Here is a 20,288-nt window from a genome sequence, read left to right on the forward strand (position 1 = left end):
GTTAGGAGTGATTTTAGGCTTCAAGAACCCCAACGGTCCTTCTTAGGGCCACATCTGACCGTGTGCAGTACTGTTGAGGCTGCTTTTTGCAGTGTTGCACATTTTTTTTTTTTTTTGTATATCGGCCGTGCAGAGCATTGCATCCTCAGTCTGTAGTAATTTTACATAGTATAGGGCCAGTAGTGCTGAGGCAAGGACAGTGAAAAAGGTGAAAGACATATACTGTCTATATAGGCAGTGGGCTTTTCCAAACAAAATTTGGGACAAAAAAATCTATTTGGGCTGCCCGTGACCGTCCTGAGTGTACTGCGTCTCTGCTGGGGGTAGTAGTCCTATTAATACGCAGCCAGCTAAGTGTTACAGCTGGCTTGCGCAAAATTCTTTCCTGGCTCTGCGTTGCCCATTACATCATTGCTGTCATCCTGTCCAGAGGGAAACACTCTGCAGTAATTTTACGTAGTATAGGGCCAGTAGTGCTGAGGCAGGGACAGTGAAAAACGTGAAAGACATATCCAGTCTATATAGGCAGTGGGCTTTTCCAAAAAAATTTGGGGAAAAAAATCTATTTGGGCTGCCTGTGACCGTCCTGAGTGTACTGCGTCTCTGCTGGGGGTAGTAGTCCTAATTAATAAGCAGCCAGCTAAGTGTTACAGCAGGCTTGCGCATAATTCTTTCCTGGCTCTGCGTTGCCCGTTACATCATTGCTGTCATCCTGTCCAGAGGGAAACAGTCTGCAGTAATTTTACATAGTATAGGGCCAGTAGTGCTGAGGCAGGGACAGTGAAAAACGTGAAAGACATATACTGTCTATATAGGCAGTGGGTTTTTCCAAAACAATTTGGGACAAAAAAATCTATTTGGGCTGCCTGTGACCGTCCTGAGTGTACTGCGTCTCTGCTGGGGGTAGTAGTCCTAATTAATACACAGCCAGCTAAGTGTTACAGCAGGCTTGCGCAAAATTCTTTCCTGGCTCTGCGTTGCCCGTTACATCATTGCTGTCATCCTGTCCAGAGGGAAACAGTCTGCAGTAATTTTACATAGTATAGGGCCAGTAGTGCTGAGGCAGGGACAGTGAAAAACGTGAAAGACCTATACTGTCTATATAGGCAGTGGGCTTTTCCAAAAAAATCTGGGACAAAAAAATCTATTTGGGCTGCCTGTGACCGTCCTGAGTGTACTGCGTCTCTGCTGGGCGTAGTAGTCCTAATTAATACGCAGCTAGCTAAGTGTTACAGCAGGCTTGCACAAAATTCTTTCCTGGCTCTGCGTTGTCCGTTACATCATTGCTGTAATCCTGTCCAGAGGGAAACAGTCTGCAGTAATTTTACATAGTATAGGGCCAGTAGTGCTGAGGCAGGGACAGTGAAAAACGTGAAAGACATATACTGTCTATATAGGCAGTGGGCTTTTCCAAAAAAATTTTGGACAAAAAAATCTATTTGGGCTGCCTGTGACCGTCCTGAGTGTACTGCGTCTCTGCTGGGGGTAGTAGTCCTAATTAATACGCAGCCAGCTAAGTGTTACAGCAGGCTTGCGCAAAATTCTTTCCTGGCTCTGCTGTGCATTCCGTAAGCGAAGTCAGCCTTCAGCCACAGGCCAATAAGCGGCACATTTAATTACAGCATTCTGTTTCTGCACTACTGGTAATACACCATGCTGAGGGGTAGGGGTAGGCCTAGAGGACGTGGACGCGGGTAAGGACGCATAGGCCCAAGTCAGGGTGTGGGCACAGGCCGAGCTCCTGATCCAGGAGTATCGCAGCCGACTGCTGTGGGATTAGGAGAAAGGCACGTTTCTGGAGTTCCCACATTCATCTCACAATTAATGGGTCCACGCGGTAGACCTTTATTAGAAAATGAGCAGCATGAGCAGGTCCTGTCGTGGATGGCAGAAAGTGCATCCAGCAATCTATGGACCACCCAGAGTTCTGCGCCGTCCAATGCTGCAACTCTGAATCCTCTGGCTGCTGCTCCTCCTTCCTCCCAGCCTCCTCACTCCATTACAATGACACATTCTGAGGAGCAGGCAGACTCCCAGGAACTGTTCCAGGGCCCCTGCCCAGAATGGGCAGCAATGGTTCCTCTCCCACCGGAGGAGTTTGTCGTGACCGATGCCCAACCTTTGGAAAGTTCCCGGGGTCCGGGGAATGAGGCTGGGGACTTCCGGCAACTGTCTCAAGAGCTTTCAGTGGGTGATGAGGACGATGACGATGAGACACAGTTGTCTATCACTCAGGTAGTAGTAATTGGAGTAAGTCCGAGGGAGGAGCGCACAGAGGATTCGGAGGAAGAGCAGCAGGACGATGAGGTGACTGACCCCACCTGGTTTGCTAAGCCTACTCAGGACAGGTCTTCAGAGGGGGAGGCAAGTGCAGCCGCAGGGCAGGTTGGAAGAGCCAGTGCGGTGGCCAGGGGTAGAGGCAGGGCCAGACCGAATAATCCACCAACTGTTTCCCAAAGCGCCCCCTCGCGCCATGCCACCCTGCAGAGGCCGAGGTGCTCAAAGGTCTGGCAGTTTTTCACTGAGAGTGCAGACAACCGACAAACAGTGGTGTCCAACCTTTGTCGCGCCAAGATCAGTCGGGGAGCCACCACCACCAGCCTCACCACCACCAGCATGCGCAGACATATGATGGCCAAGCACCCCACAAGGTGGGGCGAAGGCCGTTCACCGCCTCTGGTTTGCACCACTGCCTCTCCCCCTGTGCCCCAACCTGCCACTGAGATCCAACCGCCCTCTCAGGACACAGGCACTACCGTGTCCTGGCCTGCACCCACATCCTCACCCCCGCTGTCCTCAGCCCCATCCACCAATGTCTCTCAGCGCAGCGTCCAGCCGTCGCTAGCGCAAGTGTTGGAGCGCAAGCGCAAGTACGCCGCCACGCACCCGCACGCTCAAGCGTTAAACGTGCACATAGCCAAATTGATCAGCCTGGAGATGCTGCCGTATAGGCTTGTGGAAACGGAGGCTTTCAAAAGCATGATGGCGGCGGCGGCCCCGCGCTACTCGGTTCCCAGTCGCCACTACTTTTCCCAATGTGCCGTCCCAGCCCTGCACGACCACGTCTCCCGCAACATTGTACGCGCCCTCACCAACGCGGTTACTGCCAAGGTCCACTTAACAATGGACAAGCACAGGCGGGCAGGGCCACTATATCTCCCTGACGGCACATTGGGTGAATTTAGTGGAGGCTGGGACAGAGTCAGAGCCTGGGACCGCTCATATCGTACCCACCCCCAGAATTGCGGGCCCCAGCTCGATGGTGGTATCTGCGGCGGTGTATGCTTCCTCCACTAAACCACCCTCCTCCTCCTACGCAACCTCTGTCTCGCAATCAAGATGTGTCAGCAGCAGCACGTCGCCAGCAGTCGGTGTCGCGCGTCGTGGCAGCACAGCGGTGGGCAAGCGTCAGCAGGCCGTGCTGAAACTACTCAGCTTAGGAGAGAAGAGGCACACGGCCCACGAACTGCTGCAGGGTCTGACAGAGCAGACCAACCGCTGGCTTGCGCCGCTGAGCCTCCAACCGGGCATGGTCGTGTGTGACAACGGCCGTAACCTGGTGGCGGCTCTGCAGCTCGGCAGCCTCACGCACGTGCCATGCCTGGCCCACGTCTTTAATTTGGTGGTTCAGCGCTTTCTGAAAAGCTGCCCACGCTTGTCAGACCTGCTCGGAAAGGTGCGCCGGCTCTGCGCACATTTCCGCAAGTCCCACACGGATACTGCCACCCTGCGCACCCTGCAACATCGGTTTCATCTGCCAGTGCACCGACTGCTGTGCGACGTGCCCACACGGTGGAACTCTTCACTCCACATGTTGGCCAGGCTCTATGAGCAGCGTAGAGCTATAGTGGAATACCAACTCCAACATGGGCGGCGCAGTGGGAGTCAGCCTCCTCAATTCTTTACAGAAGAGCGGGCCTGGTTGGCAGACATCTGCCAGGTCCTTGGAAAGTTTGAGGAGTCTACCCAGGTGGTGAGCGGCGATGCTGCAATCATTAGCGTCAGCATTACTCTGCTATGCCTCTTGAGAAGTTCCCTGCAAAGCATAAAGGCAGACGCTTTGCGCTCGGAAACAGAGCTGGGGTAAGACAGTATGTCGCTGGATAGTCAGAGCACCCTCCTGTCTATATCTCAGCGCGGTGAGGAGGAGTAGGAGGATGAGGAGGAGGGGGAAGAGACAGCTTGGCCCACTGCTGAGGGTACACATGCTGCTTGCCTGTCATCCTTTCAGCGTGTATGGCCTGAGGAGGAGGAGGAGGAGGATCCTGAAAGTGATCTTCCTAGTTAGGACAGCCATGTGTTGCGTACAGGTACCCTGGCACACATGGCTGACTTCATGTTAGGATGCCTTTCTCGTGACCCTCGCGTTACACGCATTCTGGCCACTACGGATTACTGGGTGTACACACTGCTTGACCCACGGTATAAGGAGAACCTTTCCACTCTCATACCCGAAGAGGAAAGGGGTTCGAGAGTGATGCTATACCACAGGACCCTGGCGGACAAACTGATGGTAAAATTCCCATCCGACAGCGCTAGTGGCCGAAGGCGCAGTTCCGAGGGCCAGGTAGCAGGGGAGGCGCGGAGATCAGGCAGCATGTACAGCACAGGCAGGGGAACACTCTCTAAGGCCCTTGACAGCTTTATGGCTCCCCAGCAAGACTGTGTCACCGCTCCCCAGTCAAGGCTAAGTCGGCGGGAGCACTGTAAAAGGATGGTGAGGGAGTACGTAGCCGATCGCACGACCGTCCTCCGTGACGCCTCTGCCCCCTACAACTACTGGGTGTCGAAGCTGGACACGTGGCCTGAACTCGCGCTGTATGCCCTGGAGGTGCTTGCTTGTCCTGCGGCTAGCGTCTTGTCAGAGAGGGTGTTTAGTGCGGCTGGGGGAATCATCACAGATAAGCGTACCCGCCTGTCAACCGACAGTGCCGACAGGCTTACACTCATCAAGATGAACAAAGCCTGGATTTCCCCAGACTTCTCTTCTCCACCAGCGGACAGCAGCGATACCTAAGCAATACGTAGGCTGCACCCGCGGATGGAAGCATCGCTCTCTATCCCCATCAAAAACGGGGACCTTTTAGCTTCATCAATCTGTGTATTCTATTCATCCTCCTCCTCCTGCTCCTCCTCCTGAAGCCTCACATAATCACGCCAAACGGGCAATTTTTCTTAGGCCCAGAAGGCTCAGTCATATAATTTTTGTAAACAATTTTTATACGTTTCAATGCTCATTAAAGCGTTGAAACTTTCACCTCAACCAATTTTTATTTTAACTGGGCAGCCTCCAGGCCTAGTTACCAATTAAGCCACATTAACCAAAGCGATTAATGGGTTTCACCTGCCCTCTTGGTTGGGCATGGGCAATTTTTCTCAGGTACATTAGTACTGTTGGTACACCAATTTTTGGGGGCCCTCGCCTACAGTGTAATCCAATTAATTTTTAGCCCACCTGCATTACAGCTGACGTTACATCAGCTGTGTTGGGCACTGCAATGGGATATATTTATGTACCGTCGGTGGGTTCCAGGGAGCCACCCAGGCTGTGGGTCCATAGGGAGTTGTAACTGCATGTGTCCACTTCTAAAGAACCCCAGTCTGACTGGGGCATGCAGTGTGGGCCGAAGCCCACCTGCATTAAACATGACATTACCTCAGCTGTGATGGGCAATGCAATGGGATATATTTATGTACCGCCGGTGGCTTCCTGGCACCCACCCATGCTGTCGGTCCACAGGGACTTCACAATAGGGAGTTGTACCTGCCTGTGTCTATTTATAAAAAAAACGCGGTCTGACTGGGGCATGCAGACACCTTGACAGAATGAATAGTGTGTGGCACATAGGTTCCCCATTGCTATGCCCATGTGTGCAGCTCCAGATGGAGGTGGCACAGGATTGGATTTCTCATTGCTTCTGTACAGCATTGTGGACTATCGCCCCGCCCCTTTTAAAGAGGGTCGCTGCCTAGCCGTGCCAACCCTCTGCAGTGTGTGCCTGCTTTTCCTCTGGCAGACGCACTTATAAATAGACATGAGGGTGGTGTGGCATGAGGGCAGCTGAAGGCTGGGCAGGGACAATTTGGTGTGCGCTGTGGACACTGGGTCGTGGGTGGGGGGGGTTGGGCAGCATGTAACCCAGGAGAAGTGGCAGCGGAGTGTCATGCAGGCGGTGATTGTGCTTTGTTGGAGGTAGTGTGGTGCTTAGCTAAGGTATGCATTGCTAATGAGGGCTTTTCAGAAGTAAAAGTTGTTGGGGGGGCACTCTTGCCGCTATTGTGGCTTAATAGTGGGACCTGGGAACTTGAGATGCAGCCCAACATGTAGCCCCTCGCCTGCCCTATCTGTTGCTGTGTCGTTCCCATCACTTTCTTGAATTGCCCAGATTTTCACAAACGAAAACCTTAGTGAGCATCGGCGATATACAAAAATGCTCGGGTCGCCCATTGACTTTAATGGGGTTCGTTATTCGAAACGAACCCTCGAGCATCGCGAAAAATTCGTCTCGAGTAACGAGCACCCGAGCATTTTGGTGCTCGCTCATCTCTAGAGCCAACCAATGGATGGTATAAAGTCAAGGTGGCCATACACATTATAAACCCTACAACTTAAACAAAAACAATCTTTTGCATTGGGTGAAATTTTACAGTAAGTGATTGCTTAAGCAAACCGATTGACTGCTATATTTGAAAAAAGAAAACTTGCCACAAGTGTCAAATGCAAAATTATTTGTTCCCATAGGGATCTTTCTTTGAAGAAATATCCCATAAAGATTGTTTGTCCGTTTTGCAGCACATTGAACACACTAGATTGACCAGATGAACATTACATGTTTGGAAAAATGGTTGTAAATGTCTTAAGAACTGTCGAGTGAGGATTCGGCTTGAACTGTTCGCCGTCCACAGCTTGGTGTTCCATGTTTTGGGGAAGTGGCAACAGTCAATCAGTGTGCATTACATGTCAGTATATTACACCACTTACTAGAGTATATGTTACTGTGGAGCCCCCAGTATATTCCTGTATTGTGCGGTAATATCTTGTATCACTGGTATACTCTACAGATTGAATCTACTACAGAGAGAGAATACATTGCAGAGCTGTAGACCACTATATGCCTATGTGTAGCAGAGCTGAGTATATACCTGTACAGTAGTAGTATATGCCACTATATGCCTACACGTAGCAGAGCATTGCACAGCTGAGTATATACCTGCGCAGAGCTGCGTGCGTCTAGCTGCATGTAGCAGAGCTGAGTGTGTCTAGCTACACGTAGCGGAACTCCACCCCTTTCCCCTCTCCCATCCCCCCTTTCATCCCTCCCTCCGTCCACCTCCTCTCCTCATACACACACATATACACACACGAACACATATAAACACACAAATATATATATACATATACACACATACCCCGGGGCCTGGACCACTACTCTGTATGATAGCAGCAGGACAGGCAGACGCAGCAACCACCGTACAGCATGAGGCAGTGGCAGTACAATGATGACATAATAACTCAACTCCCTGCTGGCCCATGCGTTTGCCTCCCTCCTCCTCTTCTCTGCTTCCTCTCAGGCTGTCCGCACTGCCAGACGCGTGATCAGTGCGGTACTGCAGACAGAGCGACCAGACGATAATGCACTGAATGTGCATATGTACATGGCAGAGGGCAGCCTCTGGGCCCCCTCAGTGCAGGGACCTTGTCGCCATTGCGACCCCAGATATTACACCTATGCCGCTCACCTCTCTGCCTTTGCATCGCTCGTCCTCTGTACCGCTCGCCCTCTATACCTCTTACCATGTGTACCGATCACCTCTCTGCACCGCTCGTCTTCTGTACCTCTAACCGCTTGTCCTCTCACCACTCGTGCTGCTTAGCAGTGGTTCACTCTCCTTAGTAGCGTGCGCCCATAGACTTAACATAGGAACTTTGGGCTGCCCCCATAGGTCACTCAATGTACCAAAGTCAAATTTTATGATTTTACAGCGGCAGTGAGGGTTTCATTAATCTAATGACACCTAAATCATCCACCTAAGGTCAAGCAAAGGGGTTAAAGTGTAGTGCAGGGAAAAGCTTGTAACCTTATTTTTATTAGATGTGACCAGTTTGAATAGTTGTGAGGAACAATGTGGACTAAAATGTATATGGTTGCATGTACAAAATGCAAATACATCAGGTGTTCAACTACCAGCTTCTATCTATAACCACCTTTAGACAGAAGTCTCTACAGATGTGAATCTTATCATTCAGCAGAGTCATTGTAATAATTCTAGTGCATTTTAAGACTGTCTGTTTAAGGTAGCACTATCTAAATTAGACAGTATTAGTAAATCTGTATCATTCCTTCTATCATAAGGCAGAAATTAAAAGATATAGACTTTATGGCAACTTTATTAGAGACACCTGCCCTTTCACGATTGGAACTTCCCCATCTACATATTAAACATGTGATCCCAAAGTGCAGAACAAAGTAAGGCCAGTAAGTTCTCCATACAATTTTCAGCGTGAATCAACATATAGAATGGGAAGCAATCTGAGAGACTTTAAATGAGGCATGCATACCTTTGTAACGGTGTCGAGAGGATTCCGAGAATAGTGTGATCAAGGAAAAGCATCCAGTGAAAGGGGGTGCTTTAGACGTAAACATCTCATGAATGGAGGAGGTCAGTGGAGGATGTCAAGATACTTCTAATACAGACACAGAAGCAAATTGCAGCTAAATACAGCACTGGTGCTCCAACTAAGGTGTCGGAATGTACAACTTGTTCCTTAGCATGAATGGGCTATAATTGCAGACAACACAAAGGCAAATCTTTAGTGGGGGAAAGAACACAAAAATTATATTACTAAGCTGTTAAAAAACATCACCAGGTCAGATGAATCCAGAATTCTGTTTCACTGTGCTGATGGCAGGGACAAAATTTGGCGTAAGAAGCATGAATCGATGACCTCTTCCAGACAGTTATCAAAAGTTCAAGGTGGTGGACTAATGGTGAGGGATATGTTTTCTTGGCACATCCGGGGTCCTCTGGAGATAGATGTCACGATGAATTACTGCAGTTCTGAAGGCCAAATGAAGTCCAATGTGCTACCAGTTGGTGTCTAATAAAATGATCATTCAGTGGCTTATATAAGATACTAGCTGATATACCCGGCTTCGCCCGAGTTAATTTGGTACTGGTGTTTATCTGGTGTTCACACGGAAAAGCTTATGAAGTCGTGGTTACTTTAGAGATACTGAGGAAAAAAAATATGTTCACCATTTTGCATTGTTCTCTGCGTTACCCAGGAAATACCACGGGGAGGCAACCATGCGACGTTTCCTTTATATAAAATGACATCAGGAAGTGAGAGAATTAGATTACATACGTAAAATTTGGACACATTCTTTTGCGCTTAGAATTGAATAATCGAGTTGGGACCCATTAGCTTTTCCTATTTATGACATAATCAATGCTCCTGCCAAATTTCCCGTTTCTATGACACCGGAAAGTGAAAAAATTACATTCCGCACGTAAAATTTTGACGCCAATTCTTTTGCGCTAGAATTGAATAATCGAGTTGGGACCCATTAGTGTTTCCTATTTATGACATAATCAATGCTTGTGCCAAATTTCACGTTTCTATGACACCGGAAAGTGAAAAAATTACATTCCGTACGTAAAATTTGGACGCTAATTCTTTTGCGCATAGAATTGAATAATGGAGTTGGGACCCATTAGCTTTTCCTATTTATGACATAATCAATGCTCGTGGCAAATTTCCCGTTTCTATGACACCGGAAAGTGAAAAAATTACATTCCGTACGTAAAATTTCGACGCCAATTCTTTTGCGCTAGAATTGAATAATCGAGTTGGGACCCATTAGCTTTTCCTATTTATGACATAATCAATGCTCGTGCCAAATTTCCCGTTTCTATGACACCGGAAAGTGAAAAAATTACATTCCGTACGTAAAATTTCGACGCCAATTCTTTTGCGCTAGAACTGAATAATCGAGTTGGGACCTATGAACTTTTCCTATTTATGACATAATCAATGCTCGTGCCAAATTTCCCGTTTCTATGACACCGGAAAGTGAAAAAATTACATTCCGCATGTAATTCTTTTGCGCATAAAATTGAATAATGGAGTTGGGACCCATTAGCTTTTCCTATTTATGACATAATCAATGCTCGTGCCAAATTTCCTGTTTCTATGACACCGGAAAGTGAAAAAATTACCTTCCGCACGTAAAATTTCAACGCCAATTCTTTAGCGCTAGAATTGAATAATCGAGTTGGGACCCATTAGCTTTTCCTATTTATGACATAATCAATGCCTGTGCCAAATTTCATGTTTCTATGACACCGGAAAGTGAAAAAATTACATTCCGCACGTAAAATTTTGACGCCAATTCTTTTGCGCTAGAATTGAATAATCGAGTTGGGACCCATTAGCTTTTCCTATTTATGACATAATCAATGCCCGTGCCAAATTTCCCGTTTCTATGACACCGGAAAGTGAAAAAATTACATTCCGCACGTAAAATTTTTTTTTTTTTAACCAAATATTTTTTATTAAACATTTTCATATAATACACATTGTTATATTTTCACATGCGTTACATATATGCATATTATATATCATATTCATATCCTATTGAAATATGCTTATTTAACTCGTAAACATCATTATATAAATGCTTTGAATAACAGTTTCATATATTCATCTAATAAAATGGGTTTAATATTGCTTTGCATCGTTGTGTTTTATCGAACATGTGTCGTCAATCAGATGTATTATTGTGTGCATAATACAAATAGATATTTGAGTTTCAAGATGAGAAATCGTGAAATATATTTGTTGTTTAAAGGGGTTGTCCCGAGGCAGCAAGTGGGTCTATACACTTCTGTATGGCCATAATAATGCACTTTGTAATGTACATTGTGCATTAATTATGAGCCATACAGAAGTTATAAAAAGTTTTATACTTACCTGCTCCGTTGCTAGCGTCCTCGTTCCCATGGAGCCGACTAATTTTCGCCCTCCGATGGCCAAATTAGCCGCGCTTGCGCAGTCCGGGTCTTCTCCTGTTCTCTATGGGGCTCCGTGTAGCTCCGCCCCGTCACGTGCCGATTCCAGCCAATCAGGAGGCTGGAATCGGCAGTGGACCGCACAGAAGCCCTGCGGTCCACGGAGACAGAGGATCCCGGCGGCCATCTTCAGCAGGTAAGTATGAAGACGCCGGACCGCCGGGATTCAGGTAAGCGCTGTGCGGGTTGTTTTTTTAACCCCTGCATCGGGGTTGTCTCGCGCCGAACGGGGGGGGGGGTTAAAAAAAAAAAAAAAAACCGTTTCGGCGCGGGACAACCCCTTTAACTTGGTGAAATGTTATAATTTGTTTTTTAAAGAACTTAAAACAATTTACAACTTTCGTTCCTGCCAGTACTTCCAAACACTATCAAATTTATGCAAGCAATTACCATTTTTTGCGTGCATTTTTTCATAATAGCAATGATCTGTCATCATTTCCATCAACTCTTTTATTGTTGGAGAGTGTTCCGATCTCCAATGTCTTGCGATGATGTTTTTGGCTGCCAAAAGAAAGTGGCATATCCACTTCCTCTTTTTTGGGGGGATAGATTCGCAATTCAGAAGTAATAGAGCTAGTTGTGGAGAGTGTGTCAGTTCCTCACCCATGATCCTCCGTATGTTGTTAAAAACTTCTATCCAGTATGTTTGCACTTTAGGGCATGCCCAAAATAGATGAAGGAGAGATCCTTCACCTCCGCATCCCCTCCAGCATTCATTTTTTACTTTGTCGAAGCATTTTGCTAGCTTCATTGGTGTGTAATACCATCTTGATACCACCTTTTGATGGGTTTGGGTTAGACTGGCTGAGAGGGTGGCTTTGTTTGCCCATACAAAAGAGCTCAGCCACTGTGAAGGAGAAAAGGCTCTCCCCAGATCCCGCTCCCAGTTCACCAAATGCATTCTTTTTACATTGTTCATATTTCCAGTTATGTTGTCATATATTGTTCTGGTCAGCGAGGCCTGGAGAGAGCTGCACCTCTGTAGTATAGTTTCCAGTTGAGTAGGTAGAGAGCATCTCTCTAAGTGAGTGCTCCTTAAGAAGGAGGTTATTCTTATATATGAATATAATTCTGAATTAGGCAAATTATATTTTTCCTGGATTGACTTGAACGTGAGGAGTTCCCTTTCTCCCAACAAATCTGTCACAGATTCAATCCCCATCCTTTTCCATCCTCTTATATTTACATCTTGGATGAAATACGAAAGAATTTCTATAGGAATGTGTTGAGATACTAAGCGGGGTGCATTCTTGAATTTATATGCTAAATCTTTCCAACATTGTATGGTTAACTTCATCATGGGAGGAAGACTTTGTATCGCCAGTGGTGACATAGTTTTAGGATATAGGGTTTCTATAACAGAAGTTTTGATAAGTGGCCCTAGGGGTCTGTTGTGATTTTTATATTTCTCTATGTGGGCCCAAGGAGGGACTTTCGATTCTCCCAGCCATGCACTAGATTGACTTATAATAATAGCCTGATAGTATGTTAATAAATTCGGGACTCCCAATCCTCCCTGTCCCCTCCGTAGGTACAGTATTGACGCCGCCATCCTAGGTCTTTTCCCATTCCAAATAAACATTAGTAATTGTTTTTGGAAGTTTGCAATCGTACTTTTTGGGATGGGATAGGATAATGTGCGGAAAATATAAAGAATCTTCGGCAAGATCAACATTTTGTATAAGACTATTCTGCCTATCCATGAAAACTCTTTCTTCCTCAAATCTTCGAGATCTTTTTTGAGTACATTCAGTAGTGGGTCTAAGTTGGAAGGTATAATTTTTTCCCTAGATTGGCATAGTTTAATGCCCAGATAAGGTATCTCCGTGCGCCACTGAAAGGGGAATTCCTCCATTATGTCCAGTTTTAAACTTTTTTCTACATTAATTCCGAGAATTTGTGTTTTATCTGAGTTTAGTTTATAGTAAGACGCTTCACTAAATTGGGTTATACATTGTTGGATGTTCCTCAGGGAGTTTAAAGGGTCGGTTAAAGATAGAAGGATATCATCGGCAAAAAGTCCGATTTTATGTTGCCTTAAGTTGGTTGATATTCCTCTGATTTTTATGGCTGTCCTAATTAGTTCTGCCAAAGGCTCTATAAACATTACAAACAATAGAGGGGACAAGGGGCATCCCTGTCGGGTTCCATTTGTTATACAAAAGGGGGAAGACAACGCGCCATCCACTAGCACCCTTGCAGAAGGTTTCGTGTATAGGGCTTGAACTGCATTCAGATAATTTTCGCCCACTCCAAATTTTTTAAGGACTGCAAATGCAAATCCCCAATGGACTCTGTCGAATGCCTTCTCCGCGTCCAGGGAAAGGAAGAGAGAAGGCGTCCGACTCGAGCTCGCTATTTCTAATAAATTCTGAGTTCTGCGCGCACCATCCGAAGCATTTCTGCCCTTTGTAAACCCCACTTGGTCGCTATGTATGATTTCTGGTAGGACCTCAAGCAATCTCATAGCTAGTATTTTTGAGTAGATCTTTGTGTCTGAATTTAAGAGCGAAGTGGGCCTAAAGTTTGCTGGGGTCGTGGGGTCTTTCCCCGGTTTGGGGAGTGTTATTATCGTGGCTTGAAGCATTTCATCTGACATTTTCCCATTCGTCATGGATTCGTTAAATATGGTGACTAAACGTGGGGACAGGATGGGTGCGAAGATTTTATAATATTCATTGGACAGCCCGTCCGGCCCCGGAGACTTATGGTTTTTTGATATATTTATTGCTTTAAGTATTTCATTTATAGATATTGGTTTGTTTAGGGCTTCTTTTTGGCTACCTATCGAAGGGAGAGAAATATCTCTCAAAAAGTTATCAATAATATCAGGTGTGGGTTGAGGCGTTACCTCACAACTTCCCAGATTATACAGTTTGGCGTAGAATTCCCCAAATTGTTCCGCAATTTGTTGTGGGTGGGAAAATTGTACTGTGGGATTTTTGTGGCAATTTATGTAAGGTATTCTTGCCTTTATTCGCCTTGGTTTAGCCATTTTGGCCATCAATTTAGAAGGTTTATCGATATTGCAGTAATAATTGGCCTTCCAATAGGTTCTATTTTTGTTGTAGTTATCTAGTAGCTCCTTTCTTAGTTCCCCTCTCAGGAGCATCAGACCCGACGTGGGTTCTCCCCGACGGTTTTCCTGTTCTATTTTTTCTTGTTTTTGAAATTTTTCTAGTAGAGCGTTTATTTTGGCTTGTTTGCTTTTCCTTTCTTGTATTTTTAATTTTATCCTAACCCCCCTTATCACTGCCTTATGAGCATTCCATATGGTGAAGTTACTTGTATCTTGGTTTTCATTTAAGGTGAAATATTCTAGTAGTGCGTGTTTGATTTGTTCTTGAGCTTTAGGGGTTTTCAGTAGGTTCATATCGTTACGCCATATTTTAGTTGGATTGAAAGGAGCATCTATTTTGATATTTATATATATAGGCGAGTGGTCGGACCATGTGGTCGTTCCTATCACGGATTCCAATATTGAAGTAAGGGTTCCCCTGTCTACTATAAACAGGTCGATACGTGAGAATGTCCCGTGTCTTGGAGAAAAGAATGTAAATTCCCTTGATGTGGAATTTAGGCACCTGTGGGCGTCGTATAGACCCTCTTTATGCAACCAGGGTTGTAAGACTGCTGCAGTTCTATTCTGTGCTGTGGAGTCTAATTCTTTGTTGGGTATGATATTAAAGTCGCCACAGATAATTAATTTACCTTTTTGGATTTTTCTAATTTTTTTTATTGTTTTATTCAAAAAGGATATCTGGGAGCTGTTGGGAGCATATATGTTGACTAAAGTGATTGGCGTTTTGTTGAGGTTGCCTTGTAAGATAATATACCTCCCCTTTAAATCAATAATTTGTTTTTCTACTGAAAATTGTATATTTTCTCTGAATGCGATTGTTACTCCAGCATGCTTTCTGTTCTGGGCATTGGCTGAGAAGATCTGAGGGTAATTCCTATTTGTAAATTTGGTGGCGGCTAGATCTGTAAAGTGTGTCTCTTGTAGACATAAAATGTCTACTTTGTTTGCTTTTGCATCTTTCCAGATCATGGCTCTTTTAAAGGGGGTGTTCAACCCCTTTACATTTTGTGAATATATTTTAATAGACATGGTATATTTTGGTATGGAGCATTTTGTTGGCGTTTAGTCTGGCAGTGTACGTGAACAAAACATTACAACTTTTGCATGTCATAACAACTAAAGGTCTGTTTTTAAAAAATCTTATGTGTATGAAGACTTTATGTAATGGCAATAAGACCTGTGACAAAAAACAGTCAAACTTGTGTGACATCTCAGGGTTAACCTGATGTATTTTGGGGGGCAAAGTTCGCCTTGCAGGGTAAGACCCTTTTACTCACTCTTCTGTAGGCCTAGACAGTCCAAAATCTTGTTTTACTCCGGATCAGGATGTTCCTCTCTTGGTGGAGTGGAGGGAAGGATACGTCTGTTGCCCCCATTCTTTGGTTTTGTCTGTTCCGTTGTTTGTAGCGGGATGTTCCATTTTTCCAGAATTTTCTCTCCTGCTGCTGGTGAAGAAATAACATGCATGACATTATTTCTATGAATCAAAATTTTCGTTGGGAACCCCCATTTATATGGGATTTTTGCAAAGCGTAGGGTGGCGGTCACTTGAGAGAAGGTTCTCCTTGCCTTTATCGTGGTTTGCGACAGGTCTGTGTACAAACTTATATTCGCATATGGAGGTGGCAAAGAATGTTCGCGTCTCACCGCTGCCATTAATTCTTCCTTTATGTGGTAAAATGCAATCTGGCGATTACATCGCGAGGTATGGCGTCTGGTAGGAAACTCGGTTTGGCAAGTCTATGGATCCTGTCAATTGTGCATTCCAGCTCGTTGGAGTTAGGAAGAGCACTTTTTATCAGTTTGACAAGATATTGTTTTAATTCTGGTTGGGATACACTCTCTGGAACACCTCTTAGCTTGATATTGTTCCTCCTACTCCTATCTTCTATGTCAGCTAATTTAATCTTAATATTTTCCACTTCTTCTTCTATTGCATAATGGGCGTCTATCAGTTGGTTATGGGACGCTGTAATTTCTCCCATTTTCACCTCCACATGTTCAGTACGGGTCTCCAACTCACTTATGGAGCTGTTTACTGAGGTTGATAGTGCTTGTATTTCTTTTTGTAAAGATCCATGTAGAGCCAGCATCATATTTTTTATAAAGTCCTCTGATGCTGGGATATTAGAGGAGGGAACGTTTTGTATTAAATCTTCTCCTAGGAGAAGTTTTTGGCTGCAGGAACTAGGAGATGCAGAGATACGGGGTCTCTGTTTCTCAGGGCTTATAGATGGAGAGGAGGATAGGGATAGGGACGGGGTTTGTGAGCCGGCCTGCGCCATTTTAGATGTATCAGCCGGTGCATTTTGGGGCCCCTCGGACCCTTCACTCACCCCTCCACGATGTGTGTTCTTCGCTTCACCTCCGCTCCGGTTGCCTGGACTGACAGTTTCTTTAGGAGACGGTGTACGGGAGTGCAGCTCTCCTCCGCTAGCTCCGGCACTCGTGCGCGGGACGGCGCCATCTTGGTTTTCAAAATGTGCTTTTGCCAGGCCGCGGGATGAAAAGAAGTCCGATACTTTATGTACTGGCGTTTTCGCTCCTCTTCTTTTCGGCATCCTAATCTTCAGGTTGTCAGACGCTGCTTCCTTCAATTTGGCTGCGCTGGGCTAGCTTTTAGTTGCTGTTTAAAGGGTCTGTGAGACGGAGCCCGGCTCTACACGTCTTCCTTCATATGCAGCAGGCCACGCCCCCCGCACGTAAAATTTGGACGCCAATTCTTTTGCGCATAGAATTGAATAATCGAGTTGGGACCCATTAGCTTTTCCTATTTATGTCATAATCAATGCCCGTGCCAAATTTTAAGTTTCTAAGGCATTGGGAAGTGACAGATTTAGATTATGTACGTAAAATTTCGACGCCAATTCTTTTGCGCTACAATTGAATAATCGAGTTGGCACCCAATTACTTTTCCTATTTTGGAGATAATCTATGCTTGCGCCAAAATTCATGTTTCTACGATATCGGGAAGTTGGAGAACTTTTGGCGAGTCAGTCAGTGAGTCAGTGAGTCAGTCAGTGAGTCAGTCAGTCAGTCAGCGAGTCAGTGAGTCAGTCAGTCAGTCAGCGAGTCAGTCAGTCAGCGAGTCAGTCAGTCAGTGAGTCAGTCAGCGAGTGAGTCAGTCAGCGAGTCAGTCAGCGAGTGAGTCAGTCAGTGAGTCAGTCAGTGAGTCAGTCAGTGAGTCAGTCAGTGAGTCAGTCAGTGAGTCAGTCAGTGAGTCAGTCAGTGAGTCAGTCAGTGAGTCAGTCAGTGAGTCAGTCAGTGAGTCAGTGAGGGCTTTCAGATTTATATATATAGATGTATTTATAGATGTGCAAATTCATCTCTATGGGAGAGAGTGTGTACTTCCTGGAGCCTCCACACAGGAACAGGGTACCTGGTGAGTATAAACACAACTTCCGGACTCCGCATCTCCCCACCTTATGTAGTTTATGGAGCTCAAAGGTGATGACAGGTTTCCTTTAGAAAGGTTTATGGATGGCAATGAAAATAGGAATTGGTCATGATTTGCAAATAGAGCTTCCGTTTTTTTCCCCCAAAAGTGCTATTTTTTTGTTTTATTTAAAGGTATTTTTTTAGAGGTGCCAACGATTTCTACCTGTATGTTTTAGAAAGTATACATTATATGCTTGCAGACCAAAGACTTAACCCTTTCCAATCCAATTTCTTTTCTGGTTTTCCTAGGGGGCTCACTCGTTTTCTGCCGTTATACAATGGCGCTATATGCTGGCTAAAGCCAGTACTGCATGAGGTGATACGTTGGATAGGCTCCGACAGCAGAGAGGCTGACAATATACAGTTAGAGAACCCCGACTGATGTCTTCCAACATTGGAGCTGTACAGCCTTAAATCATAATGTCTTCAGACATCAGACAGTGGATTGGAAAGGGTTAAAGGGGTTGTCCCGCGCCGAAACGGGTTTTTTTTTTTTCAATAGCCCCCCCCGTTCGGCGCGAGACAAACCCGATGCAGGGGTTTAAAAAAAAACAAACGGATAGTACTTACCCGAATCCCTGCGCTCCGGTGACTTCTTACTTACCTTGCGAAGATGGCCGCCGGGATCTTCACCCACGGTGGACCGCAGGTCTTCTCCCATGGTGCACCGTGGGCTCTGTGTGTTCCATTGCCGATTCCAGCCACCTGATTGGCTGGAATCGGCACACGTGACGGGGCGGAGCTACGAGGAGCAGCTCTCCGGCACGAGCGGCCCCATTCAGAAGGGAGAAGACCGGACTGCGCAAGCGCGTCTAATCGGGCGATTAGACGCTGAAATTAGACGGCTCCATGGAGAGGAGGACGCTAGCAACGGAACAGGTAAGTGAATAACTTCTGTATGGTTCATATTTAATGCACAATGTACATTACAAAGTGCATTAATATAGCCATACAGAAGTGTATAGACCCACTTGCTTTCGTGGGACAACCCCTTTAAGTTATATCGATGGCTTGCAATGTCTCTTAATATTTTATACAAGGTCTTGATCCATTCACGCAGTGACTTTTATATAATTTTATACATTTTTGACCAGTTTCATGATGGCTGTCATTAACAACTATATATAATCTTCTCTATTTCTATTCAGACCGTTGAAAACTGTGTGTGCATTCTGAGAAACCTTTCCTACCGGCTAGCTGCAGAAACTTCTCAGGGACAGCAAATCGGAACAGATGAGCTTGATGGCTTGCTTTGTAGTGAAACCAACAGCAAAGATACTGAAAGTTCAGGGTGCTGGGGAAAAAAGAAGAAGAAAAAGAAATCCTTAGATCAGGTGAGCAAATCTATTGATCTTTTAACTATGTGAAGGCAAATTGACTCTAATCTGCCTTGGTTCTTCTACAATACATGTTGTGCAGATTGAAGGAATCTGATTTTATGTGCAGTTTATGAACTGGTGCCATTATACATAACTAGAAAACACCTAGATGTGGAAGAGTAGTATATCGAAAAATAAAAAAACGTAAAAGTTGCGAATAAAGAACAAAAGCAAACCTGGCTGTTGCTTGGAATGGAATAAAAGCTTTACAGCAGTTGATTTAATTCCATTCTCAGTGTTAAAGGGTATCTACTTTTGAAAGAGTAAAAACGACATTATATGGTTGGTTTGATATATATTTTAACCAAAATACTACAAATGGATGAAAAGGAACCTAGAAATGTGTAGTTTTGTGAGATTTGCGAGGGTATGTCAAATCACTTTCACGGATTAGTCCCCAAATGTAGCCCCCCATCATGTTTTCATTGTAGTTTCTCTGGTAACGACATTCAAATTGTAGGATATCTTGATGAAAGCGCTCTTCTTGCTCCTCTGAACCCACATTCTCTTTAAATCTACCAAGATGAGCACCAAGGATATGTACTTTTAAAGACATCCTGCAGCCCATTTTGCTATAGTTTTTCACCAGTCGCACGCAATTTAACATAGTTTTCAGCTATATGATTTCCAAATAAACCTTTAACTACTTTAGCAAACCTGATCCATGCTTCTTTTAACTGTTCTTTGAGAAGGTTGGAAACACTTAACACTCAATAACTTTCTTGATTTGAAGTCTAACAAAAATGTTGGCTTCAACTTTGCTTCCGAAAGCTTAGAGAAAAGATCTTGTAAATACTTGAATGCCACTGATTCCTTGTCCAAAGTGGTGACAAATTGCTTCATAAGGCCTGGTTTGATGTGCAAAGGAGGCATTAGTACCTTTTGAGGCTCCCATTTTATGTTATTTTTTCCCACAGAAAACTTTGTTCAGGCCAATATCGTCTGCGGTCGTATGCTCTAGTGTCTTTGCTATCCCTAAGACAAAGATAACACAGAAACTTAGTAAACCCTCCTTGAAGACCCATCAAGAATACAGCCATTTTGAAGTCTCCAATAATTTCCCAACCATATTCCCCTTTTTAATGGATTTAGCAATCTCTACACGTTTGCAGTCTTCTTTAAGTTGAGCTGAATGGGTAATGGGAAGAGAAGGATACTTGTTACCATACTGCTTTAAGACTCTTGATGAACTGTCAGTGAAGAGGCGCCACTCACTAGGATCAAATACAATTTCAAGTTCCCTAAACATGCCAGTTACATCATGACAAGAGCACAGTTCATCTTCACAAATACAAAACCTGGAAGAAGTGTGATGT

General features: G+C 45.1%; 1 protein-coding gene across 2 annotated transcripts in view; it reads left to right on the forward strand.

The window, feature by feature from the left end:
- The window catches only part of CTNND2 (catenin delta 2), a 731,828-nt gene that overhangs the window by 462,442 nt on the left and 249,098 nt on the right, over nt 1-20,288 (forward strand). For both annotated transcript variants that reach the window (XM_066579126.1, XM_066579127.1), the window contains one exon: nt 18,742-18,927. In XM_066579126.1, the coding sequence (XP_066435223.1) occupies nt 18,742-18,927 (186 nt within the window). The remainder of the gene's footprint in view (nt 1-18,741; nt 18,928-20,288) is intronic.

The sequence above is a fragment of the Eleutherodactylus coqui genome, chromosome 9 (assembly GCF_035609145.1).
Source record: "Eleutherodactylus coqui strain aEleCoq1 chromosome 9, aEleCoq1.hap1, whole genome shotgun sequence".
NCBI classification, from domain to species: Eukaryota; Metazoa; Chordata; class Amphibia; order Anura; family Eleutherodactylidae; genus Eleutherodactylus; species Eleutherodactylus coqui.